Here is an 18,784-nt window from a genome sequence, read left to right as displayed (position 1 = left end):
CGACACTTACTGGGGACTGAAGAGATTAGAACCCATCCACCCAAAGTTGACCCCCTACTTTTAAGTTAGACCTCCCAAGGACCCCCCCCCCTAGAATGGAACGCACCCACCTGGGGGTGCGTTCTCTTTTTGAACGTGGACCACGACACACTGGGTACTGAAGAGATTAGAACCCAACACCCCCCTCTTTTAAGTTAGACCTCCCAAGGACCCCCTGGAATGGAACGCATCAACTGAACGCACCCACCTAGGGTCTGTGTTCTCTTTTTGAACGTCGAACACGACACTTACTGGGGACTGAAGAGATTAGAACCCACCCACCCAACGTTGACCCCCCACTTTTTAAGTTAGACCTCCCAAGGACCCCCTAGAATGGAACGCATCCACCTGGGGTGCGTTCTCTTTTTGAACGTGGACCACGACACTTACTGGGTACTGAAGAGATTAGAACCCAACACCCCCCTCTTTTAAGTTAGACCTCCCAAGGACCCCCTGGAATGGAACCCATCAACTGAACGCACCCACCTGGGGGGTGCGTTCTGTTTTTGAACGTGGACCACGACACTTACTGGGGACTGAAGAGATTAGAACCCACCCACCCAACGTTGACCCCCCACTTTTTAAGTTAGACCTCCCAAGGACCCCCCCCCTAGAATGGAACGCACCCACCTGGGGTGCGTTCTCTTTTTGAACGTGGACCACGACACTTACTGGGTACTGAAGAGATTAGAACCCAACACCCCCCTCTTTTAAGTTAGACCTCCCAAGGACCCCCTGGAATGGAACGCATCAACTGAACGCACCCACCTAGGGTCTGTGTTCTCTTTTTGAACGTCGAACACGACACTTACTGGGGACTGAAGAGATTAGAACCCATCCACCCAACGTTGACCCCCCACTTTTTAAGTTAGACCTCCCAAGGACCCCCTAGAATGGAACGCATCCACCTGGGGTGCGTTCTCTTTTTGAACGTGGACCACGACACTTACTGGGTACTGAAGAGATTAGAACCCAACACCCCCCTCTTTTAAGTTAGACCTCCCAAGGACCCCCTGGAATGGAACGCATCAACTGAACGCACCCACCTGGGGGGTGCGTTCTCTTTTTGAACGTGGACCACGACACTTACTGGGGACTGAAGAGATTAGAACCCAACACCCCCCTCTTTTAAATTAGACCTCCCAAGGACCCCCTGGAATGGAACGCATCAACTGAACGCACCCACCTAGGGTCTGTGTTCTCTTTTTGAACGTGGACCACGACACTTACTGGGGACTGAAGAGATTAGAACCCACCCACCCAACACCTCCCGCTTTTAAGTTAGACCTCCCAAGGACCCCCCCCCTAGAATGGAACGCATCCACCTGGGGTGCGTTCTCTTTTTGAACGTGGACCAGGACACTTACTGGGTACTGTAGGGATGAGATCAATCCTCGGGGCAGCGTTCTGGCCAGCAGCGACCTGTTTGGCCAGGTTGGTGTGGTGCTCCCGGATGAGGACCATGGGGTCTATGGTTATGGGCGGCGGGAGGGTGGTCTTCGTGGCAACAGAGACCCGGGTCACGGCTGCCCAGTCCACGTCCTCACCTCCACGTTTGATGCCCATCATCTCCTCCCTGGAATGGGTGAAGGGATGAAATGGGGGAATGGGGGATGGTGGAGAGGAGGAGGGGTGTTGGTGATGGTGGAGAGGGGGAGGAGGGGTGTTGGTGATGATGATGGTGGAGAGGAGGAGGGGTGTTGGGGATGGTGGAGAGGAGGAGGGGTGTTGGTGATGATGGTGGGGAGGGGTGTTGGAGATGATGGTGATGGTGGAGAGGAGGAGGGGTGTTGGTGATGGTGATGGTGGAGAGGAGGAGGGGTGTTGGTGTTGGTGATGGTGGAGAGGAGGAGGGGAGTTGGTGATGGTGATGGTGGAGAGGGGGAGGGGTGTTGGGGATGATGGTGGTGGGGAGGAGATGGTTGGTGATTGGGGAGGGGTGTTGGAGATGATGATAATGGTGGGGAGGGGTGTTGGAGAAGATGGTGATGGTGGGGAGGAGAGGTGTTGGAGGCGATGATGATAATGGTGGGGAGGGGTGTTGGAGATAATGATGATGGTGGGGAGGGGTGTTGGAGATGATGGTGAGGAGGAAGGGTGTTGGAGAAGAGGTGCAAAGATAGGTATTCAGTGATGGGAGAGAAGGGGAAGAGAGGGAAGGGGAAGGGGGAGATATGTTGGAAAGGGTAGAAAATGGGTGATGGATCTGCTGGGAGAGGGAAAGTGGCTCTGGGGAGAGGGAAAGGTGGAAAAGGGGAGAGGGAAAGTGGCTCTGGGGAGAGGGAAAGGTGGAAAAGGGGAGAGGGAAAGTGGCTCTGGGGAGAGGGAAAGGTGGAAAAGGGGAGAGGGAAAGGTGGAAAAGGGGAGAGGGAAAGGTGGAAAAGGGGAGAGGGAAAGGTGGAAAAGGGTGTTAGAATGAGAGAAATGTGAGGGGGGGGGGGAATAAGAGGTGGAAAAGGCATCTGTGGGAGAGGGAAGAGGTGATTGTTGGGTGAGGGGGGGTAGTGAGAGTGGGTGAGTGGGGGGAGAGGTGATTGTTGGGTGAGAGGGGGGGGTAGTGAGAGTGGGTGAGTGGGGGGAGAGGTGATTGTTGGGTGAGAGGGGGGGTAGTGAGAGTGGGTGAGTGGGGGGAGAGGTGATTGTTGGGTGAGAGGGGGGGGGCAGTGAGAGTAGGTGAGTGGGGGGAGAGGTGATTGCTGGGTGAGAGGGGGGGGGCAGTGAGAGTAGGTGAGTGGGGGAGAGGTGATTGCTGGGTGAGAGGGGGGGCAGTGAGAGTAGGTGAGTGGGGGAGAGGTGATTGCTGGGTGAGAGGGGGGGGGCAGTGAGAGTAGGTGAGTGGGGGAGAGGTGATTGCTGGGTGAGAGGGGGGGCAGTGAGAGTAGGTGAGTGGGGGAGAGGTGATTGCTGGGTGAGAGGGGGGGCAGTGAGAGTAGGTGAGTGGGGGGAGAGGTGATTTGTCACAAGGGAGAGCTGTTAGAAGCTGGAAGGAACAGGTGTTAGAGTGTTAGAGGTGTGGCGTGTTAGAAGAGAGGGGTTAGAGTGGGAAGGGGAGGGTTGGAGAGGGGAGTGGGGTGTTGTTAGAAGAGTGGTGGAGTGGGGTAGAGGAGGGGGGTGGTTCATGATGATGAACATGAGTGTCGTGAGGAAAATGGTGAGCGAATATGATGATCATTGCCGTCATCTTCATCCATTTTTTTTAATCACTTTCAGCACACAGACTCCCCACCACCCATTCCCCTCTCTGCATGACCCCTCATGCAGCTATGAGGAGGAGTAGGGAAGGGGGTGGGGGTTACAATGAGGGGTGGGTGAGGGGTGAGGGTGAGGGGTAGTAGAAGTGAGGGGGTTACAATGACCTCATGACCCCCCCCCATGAGAGAGGGGGAGGGGGGGAACATGACCCCCCCTTGAGAGGAGAGGAGAGGGGAGAGAGAGAGGGAAGGAAGAACATGACCCCCCCTTCGAGAGGAGAGGAGAGGGGAAGGAAGAACATGACCCCCCCTTTGAGAGGAGAGGAGAGGGGAGAGAGAGAGAGGTGGGAAGGAAGAACATGACCCCCCCTTCGAGAGGAGAGGAGAGGGGAGAGAGAAAGGGGGGAAGGAAGAACATGACCCCCCCTTGAGAGGAGAGGAGGAAGGGGGAGATCGGGAGGGGAAGAACATGACCCCCCCCTTCCCCCTCTTAACCACCCACTTCTAAAACAAACCCTCACTTTCAATGGGCACTCATAACCTCCCGTACAATAATGAGGGGAAGTGAGGGAAGGAAGGAGGGAGGGAAGTGAGGGAAGGAAGGAGGGAAGGAAGTGAGGGAAGGAAGGAAGAAGGGAAGTGAGGGAAGGAAGGAAGGAGGGAAGTGAGGGAAGGAAGGAAGGAGGGAAGTGAGGGAAGGAAGGAGGGAAGGAAGTGAGGGAAGGAAGGAAGGAGGGAAGTGAGGGAAGGAAGGAAGGAAGGAAGGAGGGAAGAGAGGGGAAGGGGACTGAGGGGAGAGACCACTGACCTCATGATCCCCATGAGCGGGTACTTGACCCCGCCTCCACACACGGTGCCCGTGAAGTCGTCCATGTCGATGGTCCAAACCATGGCGCCACCAAAGCCATTCTTCTTGATCCACTTCATCTTGTTACGAATGGCCCGCTCGTCATCGAACCCTACCCACAACTTGTCTTTGACCATGTAGGGGACCTGCATCTCTTCGTGCCATATGTATTCCCCTCCGGTGCGCAGGTGTTCACACACCTGGAAGAGAGATGGGTGTTAGGTGATGCGCCTGGCAGCGTATCCGTCGCCCCTCCTATATCACATTCACAGGGTTAGGTGATGCGTCTGGCAGCGTATGTATGTGTTCTTCATGCCTCCTCCGTCGCCCCTCCTATATCACATTCACAGGGTTGGGTGATGCGTCTGGCAGCGTATGTATGTGTTCTTCATGCCTTCTCCGTCGCCCCTCCTATATCACATTCATAGGGTTAGGTGATGCGTCTAATGGCATATATGTTCTTCATGCCTCCGTCGCCCCTCCTATATCACATCTAAAGGGTTAGGTAAAAGGTCTAATGACATATTTGTTCTTCATGCCTCCGTCGCCCCTCCTATATCACATCTAAAGGGTTAGGTAAAAGGTCTAATGACATATAAATGTTCTTCATGCCTCCGTCGCCCCTCCTATATCACATTCACAGGGTTAGGTGATGCGTTTAATGACATATGTTCTTCATGCCTCCGTCGCCCCTCTTATATCACATCTAAAGGGTTAGGTAAAAGGTCTAATGACATATATGTTCTTCATGCCTCCTCCGTCGCCCCTCCTATATCACATTCACAGGGTTAGGTGATGCGTCTAATGACATATATGTTCTTCATGCCTCCGTCGCCCCTCCTATATCACATTCATAGGGTTAGGTGATGCACCTCACGAAGCACATGCTCTTCACGCCTCCGTCACCCCTCCTATATCACATCCACGTAAAGATACTCTTTCATTCATTACGTCCTGCCTACTATATTATCACCCCCTATTTCTACCCCATTACATACACCCCTTCGATACCCATTACCCTTCGCCCCATCACTACCATTACATGTATCTACACTCTAATATCCTCCCCTTCTTTTTACCCCTCCCGAAAACTCTTCTCCCACTCTACCCTTTTCCTCCCCTACGTGTATACATCCCCATCTCTCCCCATCCTCTCACCCTTCACATCTCTCTCCATCCTCTCTACCCCACATATCTCTCCCCCCTCACATCTCTTTCCCCATTCTCTCCCCCCTCACATCTCTCTCCCCATCCTCTCACCCCTCACACATCTCTCCCCATCCTCCCACCGCCCCTCTCACATTCTCCCCATCCTCTCTACCCCTCACACATCTCTCCCCATCCTCTCACCCCTCACACATCTCTCCCCATCCTCTCTACCCCTCACACATCTCTCTCCCCATGCTCTCTACCCCTCACACATCTCTCTCCCCTTCCTCTCACCCCCTCACACATCTCTCCCCATCCTCCCATCCTCTCACCCCTCACACATCTCTCCCCATCCTCTCTACCCCTCACACATCTCTCCCCATCCTCTCACATATCCTCCCACCCTTCCCCCATCCTCTCTCACCCCTCACACATCTCCCCCCCTCCCCTCCCCATCTAGAGTCTGGGGTGCCTCACCTCGTAGTACGCCATGAAGCCTCCTTCGCCCGTGTACTTGCCCGCGTCTCCCCCACCGCTGGCTGGGGAGTTAACATTGTTTTGGCCCGGGTTGGAGAGAGTGAAGGAGCGACCGTAAGTTGGCATACCAATGATCAGCTTCTCTTTGGGCGCTCCCAACTTGGCCCACCTGTGTAACCAGACCAAACATGTCATTAACTGAGAGGTACATGTCATTAACTGAGAGGTACATGTCATTAACTGAGAGGTACATGTCATTAACTGAGAGGTACATGTCATTAACTGAAAGGTACATGTCATTAACTGAGAGGTACATGTCATTAACTGAGAGGTACATGTCATTAACTGAGAGGTACATGTCATTAACTGAAAGGTACATGTCATTAACTGAGAGGTACATGTCATTAACTGAGAGGTACATGTCATTAACTGAGAGGTACATGTCATTAACTGAGAGGTACATGTCATTAACTGAGAGGTACATGTCATTAACTGAGAGGTACATGTCATTAACTGAGAGGTACATGTCATTAACTGAGAGGTACATGTCATTAACTGAGAGGTACATGTCATTAACTGACAGGTACATGTCATTAACTGACAGGTACATGTCATTAACTGATGTATAATTAACTGGTCATTAACTGACATATAATTAACTGTCATTAACAGCCTGGAGATGTCATTAACTGAAGTCATTAACAGCCGGTACATGTAATTAACTGATGTAATTAAGAGTAGATTCATAATAAATGTAACTGATGTAATTAAGTCGGTTTATAATAAATGTAATTAACTGATGTTAATAACAGTTGGTACATAATAAATGTAATTAACTGATGTAATTAGGTCGGTTCATAATAAATGTAATTAACTGATGTTAATAACAGTTGGTTCATAATAAAAGTAATTAACTGATGTAATTTAGTACATAATACATACAACTGATGAATTACCGTAACTCATTTATCAGACTTTTGTGTTAATTAGATCATTAGCAGGTGATTACATCCCTACCCACATAACGAGGGAAGAAAAACCATACAAAACCACTCATTACAAGACTATTAAATATCCTTTATAATAAACTCATAGACTCCAAGTCTATGTATGGATAAATAAACTTCATTTATCCATCAATAAACACATGTAGTGTTCAGATAACGAGTGTGTTGTGTGAGGTCTGAGATAGAAGAAGATAAACCCAAAAGATAAACACGATAACGTACGATAAAGAACGATAAAGAACGCCCAAGCTACAGGTACTAACAGGTCTACAGGTAAGAGCACAAGCTACAGGTACTGACAGGTCTACAGGTAAGAGCACAAGCTACAGGTAATGACAGGTCTACAGGTAAGAGCACAATCTACAGGTACTGACAGGTCTACAGGTAAGAGCCCAATCTACAGGTACTGACAGGTCTACAGGTAACAGCCCAAGCTACAGGTAATGACAGGTCTACAGGTAACAGCACAATCTACAGGTACTGACAGGTCTGCAGGTAAGAACCCAAGCTACAGGAACTGACAGGTCTACAGGTAACAACAGAATCTACAGGTACTGACAGGTCTACAAGTAACAGCACAATCTACAGGCACTTACAGGTCTACAAGTAAGAGCCCAATCTACAGGTACTGACACGTCTACAGGTAAGAGCCCAAGCTACAGGTACTGACAGGTCTACAGGTAAGAGCCCAAACTACAGGTACAGGTCTACAGGTAAGAGCCCAATCTACAGGTACTGACAGGTCTACAGGTAAGAGCCCAATCTACAGGTAGACAGGTCTACAGGTAAGAACCCAAGCTACAGGTAATGACAGGTCTACAGGTAAGAGCCCAATCCACAGGTACTGACAGGTCTACAGGTAAGAACGCAAGCTACAGGTAATGACAGGTCTACAGGTAAGAGCCCAAGCTACAGGTAGACAGGTCTACAGGTAAGAGCCCAAGCTACAGGTACTGACAGGTCTACAGGTAACAGCTACAGGCACTTACAGGTTGGAGGCGTGGTCCACGGAGAGTTGTTTACGCCACTCTGAGTCCTCTGATGGGGCGTAGAGCGGGGCGTTGTGCCCCACCGTGTTCTCCCACTTACCATGGAAATCATATGCCATCACGTTAATGAAGTCCAGGTACCTGGTGGGAGAGGGGCGGTGAGAGGTGAGGGAGAGAGGGGTGGAGGAGGGGGTGAGAGGGGTGAGTGAGGGGGGGGGGCGGTGAGAGGTGAGGGAGAGAGGGGTGGGGGTGAGAGGTGAGGGAGAGAGGGGTGGGGGTGAGAGGTGAGGGAGAGAGGGGGGGCGGTGAGAGGTGAGGGAGAGAGGGGGGGGCGGTGAGAGGTGAGGGAGAGAGGGGTGGGGGTGAGAGGTGAGGGAGAGAGGGGGGGCGGTGAGAGGTGAGGGAGAGAGGGGTGGGGGTGAGAGGGAGAGAGGGGTGAGTGAGGGGAGAGCACAAAGAAAACACACACACACTCTCTCTCTATCTATCTCCTGACGACGTAAACACATACTATCTATCTCTCTATCGCCTCCTGACGACGTAAACACACACTATCTATCTCTCTATCGCCTCCTGACGACGTAAACACACCACACACTCTCTCTATCTATCTCCTGACGGCGTAAACACACACTCTATCTCTCTATCTCCTGACGGCGTAAACACACACTCTATCTATCTCCTGACGACGTAAACACACACTCTATCTCCTGACGGCGTAAACACACACTATATCTCTCGCCTCCTGACGACGTAAACACACAATCTCTCTATCTCCTGACGACGTAAACACACTTTCTCTATCTCCTCCTGACAGCGTAAACACACAGTCCCTCTATCTCCTGACGACGTAAACACACATTCTATATATCTCCTCCTGACGGCGTAAACACACAGTCCCTCTATCTCCTGACGACGTGAACACACACACACTCTCTCTCCTCCTGACAGCGTGACTTACTTGCTGACGTTGGGGATATCATAGCCACCGCGGATGTTGTCAGGCCCCACTGGTACAGCCGCTGTCAGCAGGAGACGTGGTCGACCGTTCTCCTCGGCCTCAGCCTCAAACGCCTCGTACAGCTCTGTGGGAGAGCACGTGGTCAGGTTGTCAGCTGTTGTGGGTCGGCTACGCTACACGTGGTCATGTTGACATGTTATCAGCTGTTGTGAGTCAGCTACACCACACGTGGTCAGGTTGACATGTTATCAGCTGTTGTGGGTCGGCTACGCTACACGTGGTCAGGTTGACATGTTATCAGCCGTTGTGAGTCGGCTACACCACACGTGGTCAGGTTGACATGTTATCAGCTGTTGTGAGCTGGCTACACCACACGTGGTCAGGTTGACATGTTATCAGCTGTTGTGAGCTGGCTACACCACACGTGGTCAGGTTGACATGTTATCAGCTGTTGTGAGCTGGCTACACCACACGTGGTCATGTTGACATGTTATCAGCTGTTGTGAGCTGGCTACACCACACGTGGTCAGGTTGACATGTTATCAGCTGTTGTGAGCTGGCTACACCACACGTGGTCATGTTGACATGTTATCAGCTGTTGTGAGCTGGCTACACCACACGTGGTCAGGTTGACATGTTATCAGCTGTTGTGGGTCAGCTACACCACACGTGGTCATGTTGACATGTTATCAGCTGTTGTGAGTCAGCTACACCACACGTGGTCATGTTGACATGTTATCAGCTGTTGTGAGCTGGCTACACCACACGTGGTCAGGTTGACATGTTATCAGCTGTTGTGGGTCAGCTACACCACACGTGGTCAGGTTGACATGTTATCAGCTGTTGTGAGTCAGCTACACCACCGTGGTCAGGTTGACATGTTATCAGCTGTTGTGGGTCAGCTACACCACACGTGGTGCCGCTTATGTTTATGTTTACATCTGGGCTGACCACGGGGTTACAGGAGGTGTTACACAAGTTATTGTTATTCATTAGTTATATTAGCTGTTATATACCTTACTGTTGTTCATTAGTTATATTAGCTGTTATATACCTTACTGTTATTCATTACTGTTATATTAGCTGTTATATACCTGTTATGCATTACTGTTATATCAGGTGTTATATACCTTACTGTTATTCATTACTGTTATATTAGCTGTTATATACCTTACTGTTATTCATTACTGTTATATTAGCTGTTATATACCTTACTGTTATTCATTACTGTTATATTAGCTGTTATATACCTTACTGTTATTCATTACTGTTATATTAGCTGTTATATACCTTACTGTTATTCATTACTGTTATATTAGCTGTTATATACCTTACTGTTATTCATTACTGTTATTGATGAGATAATGGGTCGTTATGCTTTAGAATTTTGTTAAGGTGTAGTTCAGCTGATAACAAACACGTACGTAAATCAACATGTGATGAGAACATTAGAAATTATTAAACACTCTTACTTACATAGAGGGTATATATCCACATAGTATATATATATATGTAGAATATGTAGATATGTTCTGTAGAGGACATATAACTGTTCATGATGAACAGATGAACATCTAAGATGAACAACACGGTGTGGAGTAGTAGTAGCTGAGGCACAGTTGTGGTTGTGAAGAGAATTATTATATACGACTGAGAAGATGAAGGACGACGAGATGACCCCTTGCTTGCAGAGGAGCGACTGAGCCACAGACACACACGCACACAGACACACCCAGAGAGGCCTTGGTGGTGCGATGCCATTCTAACCAATAACTAAACTACAATGTCAATTTGTTGATAAAGTTGATCTTATGAGTATGATAATATGATATCATTGATAGTTGTCACACTTTCTGCTACTCTTGGTTATGTTGTTAATTACTTTGGACGCGGGAGAGACGGGGGAAAAATAAGAATATAATAAAGTAATTATGAACTCTCAGAGCGCGGGAAGGGTCGACATGGGAGCGAACTTGGAAACTTGTAAATAACTTAATTTATGCAAAAAATATAAAATGCAACGGTTTATTAATCATTGTCAATCTATATCTCTTAATTTCTCCGTAAACATAGAGGTTAATATATAACTATAATGAAAATAATTCTAAAATGAAGTTTTCGAAAATTGCCTAAGGGCGTTCAAACACCTTGTTTTATTTTCATTTATTTCAATTACTTATGTCTATTGCAATGTAAATAATGATCGTGTGAATGATATAAACTGGTTTATAGCTTATATTTATGACAAGCAATTTCTTAATGATTTTGAGTATAGTTCAAAGGAAATACATGCTTTTATGTCAATGAAATATTTCCAATCTTCATTTTAGGTCATTGTCTTTAAATAATAAATGAAAACAAAACTAAATTCAAAAGAAATTAAAGTGGAAAGTCGTCATATACGGAAATATATAATGTTTATTTCATATAACACAAGTACGAAAATATATGAATTTTCAGCACGTCTTAGCTACATAACTATCCAAAATCCATCATATATTTACACTATTTCAAAAATAATAGGTCAACACCATATAAACTCAAGGTCCTTGAACGTAAAAAAAATCACTTGAACAATATCCTCTGCAAGAAATCGGATGACCGTTAGAACAGGTAAGGGTCATTTTCTTCACGAAAACAGTAGGGTTTTCACCCTATCCTATCCTATTTAAGGGGCAGGAGCTCGTTACATTAGGCCAGCCACTGTATTGCCCCACACCACACTAACAGCAGTTGACCTTACCTACCCTGGCCGCCCAGGTGACCTGCTACTATTGCAGTGAATTAGTGTGATAATATAAGAGATAAGATATTCTTAAGTGTTATCCAAGTGACTTGTTAAGTATTGAAAGTGTTGAAGTGATATACCTCTTCCTCTTAAGTATATATATGTATATATATATATATATATATATATATATATATATATTTTTTTTTTTTTTTTTTTTTTTTTTTTTTTTTATACCTCGTCGCTGTCTCCCGCGTTTGCGAGGTAGCGCAAGGAAACAGACGAAAGAAATGGCCCAACCCCCCCCCCCCATACACATGTACATACATACGTCCACACACGCAAATATACATACCTACACAGCTTTCCATGGTTTACCCCGGACGCTTCACATGCCTTGATTCAATCCACTGACAGCACGTCAACCCCTGTATACCACATCGCTCCAATTCACTCTATTCCTTGCCCTCCTTTCACCCTCCTGCATGTTCAGGCCCCGATCACACAAAATCCTTTTCACTCCATCTTTCCACCTCCAATTTGGTCTCCCTCTTCTCCTCGTTCCCTCCACCTCCGACACATATATCCTCTTGGTCAATCTTTCCTCACTCATTCTCTCCATGTGCCCAAACCACTTCAAAACACCCTCTTCTGCTCTCTCAACCACGCTCTTTTTATTTCCACACATCTCTCTTACCCTTACGTTACTTACTCGATCAAACCACCTCACACCACACATTGTCCTCAAACATCTCATTTCCAGCACATCCATCCTCCTGCGCACAACTCTATCCATAGCCCACGCCTCGCAACCATACAACATTGTTGGAACCACTATTCCTTCAAACATACCCATTTTTGCTTTCCGGGATAATGTTCTCGACTTCCACACATTTTTCAAGGCTCCCAAAATTTTTGCCCCCTCCCCCACCCTATGATCCACTTCCGCTTCCATGGTTCCATCCGCTGACAGATCCACTCCCAGATATCTAAAACACTTCACTTCCTCCAGTTTTTCTCCATTCAAACTCACCTCCCAATTGACTTGACCCTCAACCCTACTGTACCTAATAACCTTGCTCTTATTCACATTTACTCTTAACTTTCTTCTTCCACACACTTTACCAAACTCAGTCACCAGCTTCTGCAGTTTCTCACATGAATCCGCCACCAGCGCTGTATCATCAGCGAACAACAACTGACTCACTTCCCAAGCTCTCTCATCCCCAACAGACTTCATACTTGCCCCTCTTTCCAAGACTCTTGCATTTACCTCCCTAACAACCCCATCCATAAACAAATTAAACAACCATGGAGACATCACACACCCCTGCCGCAAACCTACATTCACTGAGAACCAATCACTTTCCTCTCTTCCTACACGTACACATGCCTTACATCCTCGATAAAAACTTTTCACTGCTTCTAACAACTTGCCTCCCACACCATATATTCTTAATACCTTCCACAGAGCATCTCTATCAACTCTATCATATGCCTTCTCCAGATCCATAAATGCTACATACAAATCCATTTGCTTTTCTAAGTATTTCTCACATACATTCTTCAAAGCAAACACCTGATCCACACATCCTCTACCACTTCTGAAACCACACATATACATGATTGCCGTTTCCCGAGGTAGCGCCAGGAAACACGATAAATGGCCTATCCTTTCATATATACATATGTATACATAAACGCCCACATACGCACATATACATGCATATACATGCATATACATATCAACATATATATACACACATTCAGAGGTATACATACATACTCATACATATTCATACTTCCTTGCCTTCATCCATTCCTGTCGCTACCCCCTCCCCATTGGAAACAGCATCGCCACTCCCTGCTTCAGCTAGGTAGCGCAAGGAAAACAGACAACAAAGGCCCCATTCGTTCACACTCAGTCTCTAGCTGTCATGTAATAATGCACCGAAACCACAGCTCCCTTTCCACATCCAGGCCCCACAGACCTTTCCATGGTTTACCCCAGATGCCTCACATGCCCTGGTTCAATCCACTGAACAGCACGTCGACCCCGGTATACCACATCGTTCCAATTCACTCTTCCTTGCATACCTAATCGTTCAAAATCTTTTTCACTCCATCTTTCCACCTCCAGTTTGGTCTCCCACTTCTCCTTGTTCCCTCCACATCCGACACATATATCCCCTTGGTCAATCTTTCCTCACTCATTCTCTCCATGTGACCAAACCAATTCAAAACACCCTCTTCTGCTCTCAACCACACTCTTTTTATTTCCACACATCTCTCTTACCCTTACGTTACTCACTCGATCAAACCACCTCACACCACACATTGTCCTCAAACATCTCAATTCCAGCACATCCGCCCTCTTGCGCACATCCCTATCTATGGCCCACGCCTCCTTCAGACATACCAATTTGTGATCTCCGAGATAACGTTCTCTCCTTCCACACATTCTTCATCGTTCCCAGAACCTTCGCCCCCTCCCCCACCACGTGACTCACTTTCGCTTCCATGGTTCCATCCGCTGCCAAATCCACTCCCAGATATCTAAAACTCTTCATTTCCTCCAATTTTTCTCCATTCAAACTTACCTCCCACTTGACTTGTCTCTCAACCCTACTGAACCTAATAACCTTGCTCTTATTCACATTTACTCTCAGCTTTCTTCTTTCATACACTTTTCCAAACTCGGTCACCAGCTTCTGCAGTTTCTCACACGAATCAGCCACCAGCGCTGTATCATCAGCGAACAACAACTGACTCACTTCCCAAGCTCTCTCATCCCCAACAGTCTGCATACTTGCCACTCTTTCCAAAACTCTTGCATTTACCTCCCTAACCACCTCATCCATAAACAAATTAAACAACCATGGAGACATCACACACCCCTGCCGCAAACCTACATTCACTGAGAACCAATCACTTTCCTCTCTTCCTACACGTACACATGCCTTACATCCTCGATAAAAACTTTTCACTGCTTCTAACAACTTGCCTCCCACACCATATATTCTTAATACCTTCCACAGAGCATCTCTATCAACTCTATCATATGCCTTCTCCAGATCCATAAATGCTACATACAAATCCATTTGCTTTTCTAAGTATTTCTCACATACATTCTTCAAAGCAAACACCTGATCCACACATCCTCTACCACTTCTGAAACCACACTGCTCTTCCCCAATCTGATGCTCTGTACATGCCTTCACCCTCTCAATCAATACCCTCCCATGTATAGGAGTAAACCATGGAAAGTTCTATGGGGCCTGGATGTGGAAAGGGAGCTGTGGTTTCGGTGCATTATTACATGACAGCTAGAGAGTGTGAAGGAATGTGGCCTTTGTTGTCTTTTCCTAGCGCTACCTCGCACACATGAGGGGGGAGGGGGTTATTATTTCATGTGTGGCGAAGTGGCGATGGGAATAAATAAAGGCAGACAGTATGAATTATGTACATGTGTATATATGTATATGTCTGTATGTGTATATATATGTATACGTTGAGATGTATAGGTATGTATAATTACGTATGTGGACGTGTATGTATATACATGTGTATGTGGGTGGGTTGGGTAATTTTTTCGTCTGTTTCCTTGCGCTACCTCGCTAACGCGGGAGACAGCAAAAAAGATATATATATATATATATATATATATATATATATATATATATATATATATATATATATTACAAGAGGTCATAGTGGTGCGTGTGATCTAGTATATGCATAAAACCATTGGAAAATGAAACACCACAAGTTCCCAAGTGCACTTTCGTGTAGTGATCACATCGTCAGAGGAAATACAAGAATGAAATAGACTTCGAACAGTCGGTTGATGTACAAGGAAGAGACGTAGCTAAGACGCTACTGGTGTACATATATACACGTGCATATGAATCCTTTCCTTCATCCATTCCTGGCGCTACCCCGCCCCACAGGAAACAGCGTCACTACCCACTGTTTCACAAGACATACCAAGACGAGTGGAAATAAGAGTGTCTCTGTGAGTGTAGGAAAAGAAAGAGAAAAAAAATGGCTAAGTGATCATAGTTCTGAAAAATGTTGAATCCACAGTGCTGTACAGTGAAATTTCTAGAAAATTCTGTGTTGAAATACATCACAAGGAGATATATTGACCAAGATCTTTGTTAATGAATAAGAGGATATTACGTGGGAAGCAGAGATGAAGTTACTCCAAACTTATCCAGCTCATGTAAGTGTTATTTTTATGTTTTCGTTAATCTTGTGTGTTTTGTCATATGTTTGTTTCGTACATATTCGCCATTTCCCGCATTAGCAAGGTAGCGTCAAGATGGGTGAGCATTAGAGGGAAAATATCCTAACTTTGGCCCATTTTCTGTCCCTTTTTTCTTGGGGGGGGGGGGGGGATTTCCAGCCCCCCGCTCCCTCCCATTTTAGTCGCCTTCTACGACACGCAGGGAATACGTGGGAAGTATATATATATATATATATATATATATATATATATATATATGTACACACATGAAGGCCCATACACGCACATATGCATATATATACACATGTACATATTCATGCTTGCTTATATTCATTCGCGGCGCTACTTCGCCCCACAGGAAACAGCATCGCCACCCCCCGCTTCAGCGAGGTAGCGCCAGGAAACAGACAACAAAGGCCACATTCGCTCACACTCAGTCTCTAGCTGTCATGTATAATGCACCGAAACCACAGCTCCCTTTCCACATCCAGGCCCCACAAAACTTTCCATGGTTTACCCCAGACGCTTCACATGCCCTGGTTCAATCCATTGACAGCACGTCAACCCCGGTATACCACATCGTTCCAATTCACTCTATTACTTGCACACATCTCACCCTCCTGTATGTTCAGGCCTCGATCGCTCAAAATCTTTTTCACTCCATCTTTCCACCTCCAATTTGGTCTCTCACTTCTCGTTCTCTCCACCTCTGACACATATATCCTCTTGGTCAATCTTTCCTCACTCATTCTCTCCATGTGACCAAACCATTTCAAAACACCCTCTTCTGCTCTCTCAACCACACACTTTTTATTACCACACATCTCTCTTACCCTTACGTTACTTACTCGATCAAACCACCTCACACCACATATTTTCCTCAGACTTTTCATTTCCGGCACATCCAACCTCCTGTACAACCCTATTTATAGCCCACGCTTCACAACCATATAACATTGTTGGATCTACAATCCTTCAAATATTTCCATTTTTGCTGTCCGAGATGACGTTCTCTCCTTCCATACATTCTACATCTTCACCCCTCCCCCATCTTATTACTCGCTTCCACTTCCTTGGTTCCATCATTCGCTTCTAAGTCCACTCCCAGATATCTAAAACACTTCCCTTCCTCCCATATTTCTCCATTCAAACGTACATCCTATCTAACTTGTCTCTTAACCCTGCTGAACCTAATAACTTTGCTCTTATTCACATTCACTCTCAGCTTTCTTTTTCCACACCCATTCCCAAACTCAGTCACCAACTTCTGCAGTTTCTCACACGAATCAGCCACCAGTGCTCTATCATAGGCGAACAACAACTGACTCACTTTCCAGGCCCTCTCATCCCAAACAGACTGCATACTCGCCCCTCTCTCCAAAACTCTTCCATTTACTTCTCTAACCACCCCATCCATAAACAGATTTAACAACCATGGGGACATCACGCACCCCTGCCGCAAAAGACATTCACTGGGAACCATTTACTTTCCTCTCTTCCTACACGTACACATGCCTTACATCCTCGATAAAAACTTTTCACTGCTTCTAACAACTTGCCTCCCACACCATATATTCTTAATACCTTCCACAGAGCATCTCTATCAACTCTATCATATGCCTTCTCCAGATCCATAAATGCTACATACAAATCCATTTGCTTTTCTGCGTATTTCTCACATACATTCTTCAAAGCAAACACCTGATCCACACATCCTCTACCACTTCTGAAACCACACTGCTCTTCCCCAATCTGATGCTTTGTACATGCCTTTACCCCCTCAATCAGTGCCCTCCCATACATTTTTCTCGGAATACTCAGTAGACTTATGCCCATTTAGTTTGAACACTCACCTTAATTCATGCATTCCGCCAATCCTCAGGCACTTCACAATGATCTATACATACAATGAATATCCTTAGTTTCTAATCAACAACACAGTCACCCCCTTTCTTAATAAAGTTAACTGCAGTACAGTTCAAACCTGCCACCTTGTTGGATCTCATCTTCCGCAAGGCTTTCACCACCTCCTCTCTCTTCACTAAACCACTCACCTACACTCTCTTACTTAGCACACCACCCCGACCAAAACACCCTCCCCGTGCCACTATGTCATCAAACACATTGAACAAACCATCAAAACACCCACTCCATCTCCTCACTTCATCACTACCTGTTATACAGAAATATTTCTACTTCCGTATTCCCTGCGTTTCGTAGAAGGCGACTAAAAGGGGCGGGAGCGGGGAACCGGAAACACCTCTCCCTCCTTGTATTTTGGAAGATGAATAATCTATCCAAGAGAGAACAAATGGGAACATGTTTGGAGGGGGCAAGGGATGAAATGATAATAGGCGCGGATGGAGTGAGTATTTTGAAAGAATAATAAATGTTTAATAGAGTGGCAGATGTAGGGTGTTTTGGTCGGGGTGGTGTGCGAAGTGAGAAAGTCAGGGATAATGGCAGGGTGAAGAGAGAGGAGGCGATGAAAGCCTTATGGAAGATGCAATCCGGCAAGGCGGCGGGAGTGGATGGCATTGCAGTTGCATTTATGAAGAAATGGGGTGACTGTGTTGTAGACTGGTTGACAGGGATATTTATTACATGCATTGATCATGGTGAAGTGCCTAAAGGTTGGCGGGATGCATGTATAGTGTTATTGTACAAAGGCAAAGGCGATAAAGTTGAGTGTTCAAATTACAGAGGCATAAGTTTGTTGAGTATTCCTGGAAAATTGTATGGGAGGGTATTGATTGAGAGGGTGAAGGCATGTACAGAGCTTTAGATTGGGGAAGAGCAGTGTGGTTTCAGAAGTGGTAGAGGATGTGTGGATCAGGTGTTTGCTCTGAAGAATGTGTGTGAGAAATACTTAGAAAAGCAAATGGATTTGTATGTAGCATTTATGGATCTGGAGAAGGCATATGATAGAGTTGATAGAGATGCTCTGTGGAAGGTCTTAAGAATATACTGTGTGGGGGGGATAAGTTGCTAGAAGCATTCAGAAGTTTTTATCAAGGGTGTAAGGCATATGTACGAGTAGGAAGAGAGGAGAGTGATTGGTTCCCAGTGAAGGTAGATCTGCAGCAGGCGTGTGTGATGTCCCCATGGTTTTTTAACTTGTTTATGGATGGGGTTGTTAGGGAGGTA

General features: G+C 46.4%; 1 protein-coding gene across 1 annotated transcript in view; it reads right to left on the bottom strand.

The window, feature by feature from the left end:
* Positions 1 to 18,784, bottom strand: part of Cht7 (chitinase 7) — a 45,071-nt gene that overhangs the window by 13,437 nt on the left and 12,850 nt on the right. Inside the window, exons 3-7 of the mRNA XM_071693945.1 lie at positions 8,661 to 8,784; positions 7,700 to 7,840; positions 5,704 to 5,872; positions 4,039 to 4,277; positions 1,407 to 1,615 (exon numbers count right to left, since the gene is read on the bottom strand). Coding sequence (XP_071550046.1) covers positions 1,407 to 1,615; positions 4,039 to 4,277; positions 5,704 to 5,872; positions 7,700 to 7,840; positions 8,661 to 8,784 — 882 coding nt within the window. The remainder of the gene's footprint in view (positions 1 to 1,406; positions 1,616 to 4,038; positions 4,278 to 5,703; positions 5,873 to 7,699; positions 7,841 to 8,660; positions 8,785 to 18,784) is intronic.

This window comes from Panulirus ornatus, chromosome 4 (assembly GCF_036320965.1).
Source record: "Panulirus ornatus isolate Po-2019 chromosome 4, ASM3632096v1, whole genome shotgun sequence".
Taxonomy (NCBI): domain Eukaryota; kingdom Metazoa; phylum Arthropoda; class Malacostraca; order Decapoda; family Palinuridae; genus Panulirus; species Panulirus ornatus.
The sequence above is the reverse complement of the archived record's forward strand: the minus strand, read 5'-3'. Positions and strand labels throughout refer to the sequence as shown.